We start from the raw sequence: 10,591 nt of genomic DNA on the forward strand, positions 1-10,591 counted from the left end.
AACGTCCCAGTGATTTTTGTGACCTGATAATACATTCTACCTCGCCCATGTAGCCCACGTGCATGCACCTAGGCGAAATGAGCAATGGATTTTTAAGGGCACCAGTTGGGACAAGAAAGTTGAATAGCTTCATGAGAAAGAAAAAAAAAACGCTTCGAAAACAAACTTGTCCGACTTGACTTCTAACATATCACATAAACTCAAGCGTGAGAAAATATTTATGCTTGAAGTTATGTAACAGAAGATTACAGTCACAGACAATTAGGTTATACGCATCACTGACTTTAAAAAAAATAAAAACAATCCCTCAATAACAACCTCAAAGCCGGCAACTACCAGAAATATGTTTCGGCAAACCTGTTTTCTTTAATCTTTGTCAAAAACCCCCAAGTCGCCCCAGTTTAATAAACCATAAGAATGCAATTGCAAATGAAAACTCTTTCACTTACCAGTCAGAGTAGTTCATTCATCAGTCCACACGATATTCCACAACATGATTTCCATGTAGCGTATCATTCAACTAGTAACGTTAACACTTGCCTTATTTCCAGGACAGAAAATATACATTTCCAAGAAAATAACAAAATCTTCTCACATTGTTTACCTGGGTATTGTATTTGAAGGGTTTTAAGTCAATGTGGTAATTTTACAACCAATATCAATTACAACACCACTATGTCATCATCAATATGTATTTCCTCTTTTCAGCGATACGTTTAATGATAGAAACATAGTAAAATGGATACAAACATAGGAAAAAGTAAGAGAGAGAGAGAGAGAGAGAGAGAATGCATTAGTTATATATAACTAGCAAGAGAGAAGACGCTTGGAAGCACAGTTTCCATTTGAGCAGTCTCATACGAGAGCACTATATTTTGTTGTAAAGTAAGGCGTACTCCTGAGAAACCTTCTAATTCCATAATTATTGTGAACAACATCATTAAATGTGTACAATAAATCATGTTTTATGTATTATGTCATAAATAGTGAGCAAGAAGGTACAACTATCACGTTTTCTACGATCACATGTCTCCTAAATCTTGATAATTTGAAAATCGATGTTATTAAGAAAAGAACCCATGTAATGTATATGCAGAGAACACTGAAGCAGATAAGTTCGTAGTATTTCGTGATCGTCTAAGCCGATACCATCGAAAAAGTCCCTACCCAAAAGATGTTGAATAAATCCTTCATCTGACGTATTAAAAAGGAACACTTCAAGACGAATGTCAAAATTCGCGATGTGTCCAACACGTTTCTGTTCGTCTCACAGTGCTTTGACACAAATAAATGCATGGATTGTTACATTGGTCTAAGAATTATGCAGTGCATCTAAATTTGTGTGGCATTAGTTGGAACAGTGATCATAACATTTGTTTGCAAGGGATGTAATTAACTAATTAGTAGCATAGAGGAAATGAGGTATGGTCCTACTTTGCGATATTACCAGGTGACCGTACCAGATTGCATTCAATGCAGAATTACCATCTGAGATGGCGTTATCGTCTTTAAGTATACAATCAAATTAATGACCAGGGGAGATCACTTTGTGGGTTATTACCTCACAAGCCCTATGCTACTGTACCTGACAATGCTTGCTTGTATATTACATAACAATGCGATGGTATAATGGGTATAATCACAGGGGAAATGTCATTAGAACAACAATTAGAAGGATTTATGAGTCGTTATAATACCTAGCAGAGAACTAATGAATGGTATTAACTCATGGAAACCACCATCGGAGGCCCATAATTAACTTCCGTGATGGGTTTTTGTCCTTTTCCCAATGTGAATGATATAGTTAATTTAAATAAAATAAAAAAAAAAAAAGGAATTCCCATCGACGTTATCATGCTGTTGGGGTTGTCTTTTCGAACCTGGGATCCGACGATATACGTAGCGTACACTCGAAGGAAATACTAGTGGATAATGACTCCCCTGATTGTTATCTTATTACCGATAACAAAATTATATTATTGGAATTTAAATGTCCTTTTCGCCGTTGTGTGAGTAAGCTGGCAGAATATTATTTGCCTCAGGTGCTATCCAGATTAGGAGTCTACGCGGTGGCTCATCATTATTTTTATTTTTTTTATCGATGCGGTTTTTCGTGAATGCTCAATGACTCGGCATGGAATTAACTTTTTGTACGATAAAATGTTTCACAGCTCTCAGTATGGCCGTTATTAAGATCCGATCGATAGGAATCATATCATTCTTGGGTCCGGATTAAATGATCCTGCCTACTGATTTGGGACAATTGATTTTTCTTTGTTTTTACGTCAAGATACCATGCTAATGTATGGGGTTGTTTTCACCGACGTCACGATTGTGTATTCATATACCCACAATGCAACGCGCGCGCACCTTGCGCCGCCATTTTGAGTCCCTAACTAACCTTTGTGAACATTAGTCATCATGTATATTCAAGATAATAATCTGATTTAATTGTTGATACGGATATTTACTTAATCTAAATGATACATATATTATATTTGAAAGAAAGTGCCCTTATAGCACGAAAATAAAAATAAAACTTTAAGTTATCTGGCTTATTTTGAAAGAATAGTGAAGTTGAACCCGAATCGTGCATACTGTTATCACATTGAAATAGTTATTTTTTTTTTTTTAACAAACAGACAATATTGGCATTAAAAAATGTTTTGTATGATTTATCTACGCGTGTCATCTTGAAAGAGTATTTCCGGACAAATGCTCTTCAGGAAGCAAGATCAGTTACGGAATTAAACTGTCATAGCATGTGTATTATGCCAGAACTTTTATGTACAAATGTTTTTCGCGAAAACATGTGCTTGTACTAAAGACAGCTGTCAAACCAATTTTAATTAGTGTGGTCAATTATTGTATTTGTGGTGGAGATGATGGACGTAGGATGATAATGAATGAAAGCGATTACCGTTCAAAGAAATTGTATTAGATTGAAACGTGCGTAACGGAACTTGACATTGTACTGAATGTATAAAAAAAACGGATTATTCTTTAAACGCTTTTTTAAATATGAACTTACATATTAACGATTGACTTTTTAACTTGAAAGACTGCAAAATAATTGATTTCAGCCAGTGAAAATTGAAAATCTTTATATGTTTCTTCTTTTTGTGTATCAATTCGTTTATGCATCTGTTTATTGATGGATCTCTTTGTTTATGAAAGAATAACCAAATTTCAATGTTTTACTTGGAGAGAAAAGAGGAAAAGTCACACTTTCGGTTTTGTGCGATTGACATGCACAACAGAATGTGGTGTATTATTATATCCATACGCCCAAATTAAGACGTGCCTTCATAATCACGTGGAAATAACAATATTGTTAAGTGCTGGTTGGCGTCGCTAGAGAATCAAAATGGCGGATATGGAAGTATACACGTTTTGTGACATAACGTAAAAACAACCCTTAAGACCTATATAAATCAGATTCGATCATATTCAAATCTAAAAGTGTGTGTTATCTTACAGGCATAACACTATACCCATAAATACTGTGCTTACATGTGCATATGAAACTGAAATAGTTTTGTGCCATGGACCAGCTGTGGTATAGGTAGATCTACTCATGTGAAACTCTCATGCAAACTTTTGCCGTGGTATGATATCGTATGCAAATGTATCACAAGGGCATCTATGTCGAAATCACTGAAGGAACATACAGATGATTTATATGTACATGCAAAGTAAATGTAAAGTAAATTGAAACAACCAGGTTTTGTGTTGTCAGCAAACGGCAATGATATGAATTATTTCATTTAAGGCATTTTAACTCTGTAGTGCGCATCAGTCTGAAGGTTGAATGGCCGAATTTTCACAGAATATAAGTAATGGGGCATCCCTATCTCATTATAGTTTCTTGTACAATAATATTGTCTTTACAGTGAGAAATTTATTGTGAATGCTGATTGGGATTTGAAATTATTTTTCATCATGCAGGGATGATACAGTTGGTTGCCATGGCAACCAAATCCAGCATATTATTTGTATAAATCATGTCAAAATTTAAAAAAATAAGTAAAATATTCATTTATATTCAGCTTTATCTATTCTTGGCAAATCATTCATACGTTTAATGTGCTCAATTTATGATTAAGGACACCTCTATTGTCTGAATCTTTGGCTTAAATTGCGGAAGTTTTATTTAACATATCTTGTGTTTTTAGGGTCAAGATGGAACACTTCAAATCAGTGAATTCAGCGTTTATGCTTTCTTTAATATACCCAGATGGTCTTAAACATATACTGCCAAGGGGCCAGTTACCGCCACTTTATCCAAGTTTCTCAACGCGTTCTTAATAATCAGAAATATTTGAAAGTTATAATTCTATCCAATCAATCTCTACATATTTTACGAATATTTCAAAAGAAAAATGTAATGAAAAACTTACAGTCATGCCTTACAGAATACCGTAAAGTAACCATGATAACGAGTCCCTTCTTTCGCAATGACAGTACCAGTTACCGCCAGTGCCGTTATTGACGATTAGAAATTGAGATATGATTTATTTCTGCGTAATAACAACAAAACATTCATATTTCATGCCGCAGAATTCACTTTCTTCAAAAGGAAAATTCTACTTCACGTACAATTAGCAACCAACGCAACCGATAGTCAGCATCTCGGTAGTTTTGACGGAAACCAACATTACGAGTCGCGCATGCGTCACAATGACGACCAGCATCATAATAGGGTTTGTATCAAAACCTTATTTTATTTAAAACTTAAAGTCGATATCATATACACCACTTACACTTACAGTAATTATTTGCTTTGTATGTATAACTTCTTAAAAACTTAATCTTTTCTTCATTATTTAAGAATTACATCTTCATTATCAGTGATTGTAAAGCTTAAAACAGCTTTATATATATATATATATATATATATATATATATATATATATATATATATAGAGAGAGAGAGAGAGAGAGAGAGAGAGAGGGTTGTATACATTTGTAGGTTGCACATACCGATAAATTCTATATTCCAAAGGCTCCCTCTCTTTCCTCCAGTAGTTTACAAACAAGTTAACAAAAAGTAACAAATGAACATTAAAATGAACATTTAAATTGTCAATTGAAACATGTATTAAATGTGCATTTCCTTCAATTTAATTTGATTTTGTAGAGCAATAGGTAAAAATAAAGTAAGTTTCATCAACATTTTCCTCATCTGTTAAACCAACACAGGCCAGGTGGTACCATTTCTCACATAAGTCACAGCAAATCCAATTTACATTTGACTCATCATCAATAGTAGGTGGTTCGGCCTTGTTACATATCCCACATACATCGTTCTTTTTTTTCTTGCTTGATGATTTTCCCCCCTTTCCATAGTATTTTCCTTTATATTCTTTCTCTACTTCTCTCTGTTTCTTTCTTTCCTCTCTTTGTATTTTCCTGCATTCAATCTCTTTTCTTCTTCTTTCTTCTTCTTCAGTTTTGTTAAGAAGATGCTGATAAAATTTATCACTAGTTATCACTCTTGCCTCAGTGATGCATCTTCTTTTTGCTGTTTGGGGCTTTGCAGGTACTGGGCGGAAAAGATCAGATAAAGCTTCGGGAATAATGCCTTCCTTCACTAATGGATTACCACCTAAGTAAGATCCACACTTGTCACAAGAATAATTGGATGCAGATGATGAAGTTGTAATCAAAGATGTTGAAGGTTTTGCTTCTATACATGTGGAACTATTCAGATCTGGATATTTTAATGCGACAGTTTGGGATGATGTCAATGGGAACTGGCTAGAGTTGACTTTGTAGATGAACTGTGATGGCATAACTTGCGTTTTGTCAATTGCATCTGGATTCAGAGGATAAAGGCCAGACTTCTTAAAACTATCCTTAATTTTGGCTGGAGAGCACACATTATCAATTGCATACGACAAAATTAATGGAAACTTAGCTTTGTTGATAGTTTGATGCTGATTGATGAATCCAAGATTCAGAGCAATGGAATTGAATTTCATCTTCAGAGGCCCCATGATTCCAACATCTAAAGGTTGCAAAATGTGTGTACTGTGTGGAGGAAGTCCAATCAGCTCAATATGGTTTTCTCTGGCCAGTTTAACTACATCCAGGTTGATATGGCTGTCATGGTTATCCATAACCAGCAACACTGGGCGATCTTTCCCACAATTTGGAATGAACAGGTCTTTAAACCATGTCAGAAAAAGATAGCTGTCCATGTATCCAGACTCTGATGTTCCAAACAGCCAGTTACCTGGAACACCATCTTTATAGGCTGTATGGGGGAAAGATTTTTCAAAAATTAGAAACGTGGGAAGGACTCTACCATCTGCAGCAATACAAATGTGGGCAGTGATATGTCCAGATGATAACAGAGCTTGCTGATATGTGTGATGGCCCTTCACGCCAATGACTTTTTGTCGTGGCTTCTCCTTTCCGCTCCAACCAGTCTCATCGCAATTAAATATTCTGCCTGGGTCCTTTTCTAAGCCAAGTTTCTTTGTGGTGTCCATCAAAATGGCAAAATAACTGTTCATGACATTTTCATTGGACATGCGTGACCTCCCCCTATCAAGTCGTTCTGGTTCTCTCTCTCTGAGTTCTGGATGTCGGCTGAAAAACTTTCTAAACCATTTATTTGAGGGACCTTTCTCGGAGCTGAATAGAGATGTTCTTTCATTTTTCTTCATAATGGATATGATATACCCTCTAGCAATAGCCCTTGTCATTGGGAAACCTTGCTGTAGCATATACTTCATGTATGATACTAACGCATCTTCTTCTGTTGCATCCAGCATTCTGTTTGGTCCAGGGACATGTTTCAAATATCGACCTTTCAGAGCATCTTCGATTGTCTTCCTTGGAATATTGTATTCCCTGGAGGCCTGACTACAGGTGAGCTGTAACTTCTTCACAGACGAGACGGCAGACAATAGATCTTCTTGGAGATACTTTAAACGCTTTGCCATTTTTCTACAATAAATTATTAATTAATTCAATGTAGTGTTTCATTTGTTGTTGTTGTTGTTGTTGGGTTTAACGCCATATTTCAGCACACGATAGGCTATGCATGGCGGCCAGTATTAATGGTGGAGGAAGAACCCGGGAAAACCCCGGGAAGAACCACCGACCCACGAGAAGCTACTGGCAAGCTTTCTCACATACCCACATTGGCTGAATCCTAGACTCGAACCCACGCAGACAGAGGTGAGATGGCAATGATCCGTAACGGAGGGCGCTTTAGACCACTCGGCCACGTTTCATTTGTAAATCACATTATATATATATATATATATATATATATATATATATATATATATATATATATATATATATATATATAGAGAGAGAGAGAGAGAGAGAGAGAGAGAGAGAGAGAATAAATGGGAAGCAAAAATTAATAAGCTGATGTTTTGTTACGGTTACATCCCTTTTAAAATAGATGGTTTTGAGATGACCCCTATACTAGGAATAACTCATGACGAGTTACATTCGTATAGGAACGCTGTGCTACTACATCATTTGTTGGTGCGGTCATAGTAGTGTAAGTTCGAGAGATCCTTTGGTGTGTATATTATAAACAATGACTTTTAAGTGGATATTTTATTCTTGGAGGATACATTTATGGATGAATAAAAGTTTTTAAAACGTTTCAATAGAAATGTCGTCTGCATGGATCTGAGGTCCCATATCCAATTGTTTTGTCATAGAGCTTACGTACGTACTAAGTGACATTTATGGAAAAAAATTACCCCCCCCCCCCATGATGTTTACATAATCGAATTTAGGTCACTGGAGTTCACCAGTAATATTTTTCTTACCTTTATAGCTGGAAATTATTTTTCTTCACTGGAATGAAGGAAACTGGCCTTGCAAAATTATCTTTATGCAGGAACGTAAAAAAAGCGCACGTGAGCGCGAGAAATATGACGTTGGCGGTAAGTGGTCGCTGGCGATATCTGGTCCCCATGCAGTATACAATATAAAACGTAGTTGGTCCAATATTTCATTTGTTACAATTTATAGCATCAGCTTGGTTATAAGGTGTAAATTGAAAATGCATAGATAATATTAAGACAGTGAAGCTGATCTGATAACATATCTTCAAAATATAAACTAAAGTTAAAAAGAAATTTAACGAAAGCCGAAGAACGATAATCAGCTCGTAAAATACATATAGATACAAGTACTAGAATCAGTCATATGAATATTTATTAACATATATAGATACATATTTACTTAGGTTATTTTGATCCAGACAATTATAATATATCATGACGATTACAGTTAAGAAACCAAAATCTTTTATCAAAAGATTACAATTTTATTCAAAGAAATTGATAAACTCAGTTTTAAAATGTGTTACACAATTTTCCTGTGGATGCAAATTTTAAATAATTGGGAATTATTGTATTGATGTATTGTCTCGTGACATGACAGCAAATATATTTGATGGTGGATGCCTGAAGTTTATCACAGGAAAAAAGAAACGATTAAATCCACACAACAGTTATCAAAATCCAAGTGTGCTCCTCTTTAAGATCTGTTGAACATTTTTATACAAAAATAATAACATGATATAACTCAGGTCATCAAATCTAAAGCGAAAATTTTCTTACTATTATATGTGTATTTAATTTATATTATGTATTTTACCTTGCTCACGAAATAGTGAAATTCTTCCATAAGAAATCATCAATTTTTCTGAACATTCTGTTTGCGTCAAAATTCAGGTGACAGTTTGTATAAAGGGGTTTTAGTGAACAATTCGTCATTCCTTTTTCATATCAGTTTTTGAAGATCTGTGATCGGAATGTCTTGTTGCATTCAGATATAATTTGAGATATGGTCTGAGAGGAATCGCTTATTTAAATTATTAGTTGGAATTACAAAGTGCTCTTTAACCAAACCAATACTTTGGGATTATTGCGAATTCATTTAAAGACATTCTGGATAATATTGTGATGTTAAGACTGTTTGTACATCAACATATTCACGATAATTGCTACATCAGCCCATTCAAAACAATTAGTGCAGCAAGATTTGTAAGACTATATGAGAGCAATACAAATGATTGGAATTCGTTCGAAATATCCTATACTTTTGTATCTGTAAAAGAACATTCAGGAGTATCTGGGATTTAGTTCCGTAAGTGTCTTTTGAATTTTACCTTGCATTATATATACATAAATTGTTTGTGGAATGCATGTTGGTTTCACTTCTTTCTGTTACTTTAGGATTATAGAGTCGTAACAACTGAACACAAATACCCTTTAAGTATGTCATTCGATCGGATCATCCTGTATGCATTATCTGACAAGGCTGATCCTTTGTAATTACAACGTTAAAAATAAACCATATAAATGAAGGTGTACACAGCTTTTCAGAAAGCAGAGCAACTACACAAGTTCTGAAATGCAGTACTCATTAATAGCAATTAGCAAAGCATTTAAATAGATCAATTTACCAAATTTTAAGTGAAGGAATAGAAAGCTCCAAATAAAAATATTTTTCACTTAAACTTGGAACATAGCTTTTGAAATAGCTTGGCAGCTGGACTGAACTGTGAATTTAGTGTTAATATATTTGCGATTATAAAATACATCATGGGAAATGTGTTTCTGTAGTTTGTTTAGTAGTACACGATTTTTAGTATTTGTGCAGGAGAACTTCATCAGCAAATAAAGTTGCTTTTGAAATAGCTTGGACCCGATGTGTGTCTCTATTTTCAGTTCATTGACTTTACATATGTTAACGATACTGAATAGCATTAGAAGGACTTCTATAGATGAACCCAGTTCCCGAGAAGGTGGGAACATATACACTACACTTTTTTTTATTTAAACCTGTACAGCTGGATGCCCATTCTTCGATCGATGAACCTCACTGCCTGAAGTTTCTGAATACTAGACCAACAAGTTGTTCTCCACCTTTCTTTTTCGTTTGTTTGACTGGGATCGGAATCGAACTTTATTTATAATGAGACAACAATTAATCTTGCAAGCATTTCATGTCTACTAATCAAATGAGTCGTATTTCAGTCAAACCCCTATTATTTGACTGATGCATTAAAGAACGGGACTTTAACCGATCAATTGCTTCCTTAGTTACGCGTATTTCCGATTGCGCTGGTATATTTCAGAGGAAATGTTTGTGGCAAAAGTTCTTACTAGAATTTGTTCAGACAAGTTGATGTATTATTATTCTTGAGTTTTGTCTATTCTGATTTGTGCCAAATGATGGCCCCAGAATTTTAGAAGAAAACGAATTCTTGTCCATTGCGACAACATATCCACTGTTTCAGTTTTAAATTCAGATAGAAGAAGAAACAATGTTGATAACGAGAAATTGTCTCGGAGAGGTGTGAATTCAAGTTGCAGTCAATGAATTTGAACTCAAAGTCAAATATATTAAGGGTGATTAATCAGGCAAGCTGATTTTGTTTATCCAGGTGGAACCAGAACAAACAATTTCAAAATGAGTTTTTAGGTCATCAGCATGCAGTAATTTTAGGCTTGCTTTTGTTCTGGTCGACAATACCGTTTCTGTGCATTTACTAATCCCTTGCAATTCATTTAAATAATAATATTCTGATGCACAAAATGGT

At 34.9% G+C, this 10,591-nt stretch overlaps 1 protein-coding gene across 1 annotated transcript; it reads right to left on the reverse strand.

Annotated features, from left to right (window-relative positions):
- Positions 1-5,123: 5,123 nt before the first annotated feature.
- LOC149802248 (uncharacterized) lies at positions 5,124-7,935 on the reverse strand. Its single transcript, XM_089956908.1, has 3 exons — positions 7,806-7,935; positions 5,733-6,957; positions 5,124-5,624 (listed from the first exon to the last, which is right to left on the reverse strand). Exons 2-3 carry the CDS (start codon positions 6,951-6,953, stop codon positions 5,124-5,126), a joined length of 1,722 nt encoding a protein of 573 aa, XP_089813034.1. The 5' UTR covers positions 6,954-6,957; positions 7,806-7,935.
- Between the last annotated feature and the right edge of the window lie 2,656 nt (positions 7,936-10,591).

The sequence above is a fragment of the Sinohyriopsis cumingii genome, chromosome 4 (genome assembly GCF_028554795.1).
Source record: "Sinohyriopsis cumingii isolate HCF-2022 chromosome 4, ASM2855479v2, whole genome shotgun sequence".
In the NCBI taxonomy this organism is placed as follows: Eukaryota; Metazoa; Mollusca; class Bivalvia; order Unionida; family Unionidae; genus Sinohyriopsis; species Sinohyriopsis cumingii.

Coding starts and splice junctions, on each gene's coding strand:
- LOC149802248 (XM_089956908.1), bottom strand. CDS start 6,953: ATGGCAAAGCGTTTAAAGTATCTCCAAGAAGATCTATTGTCTGCCGTC. Junction 5,625..5,732: donor CATTGACATCATCCCAAACT/GTCGCATTAAAA, acceptor TCTTGTGACAAG/TGTGGATCTTACTTAGGTGG.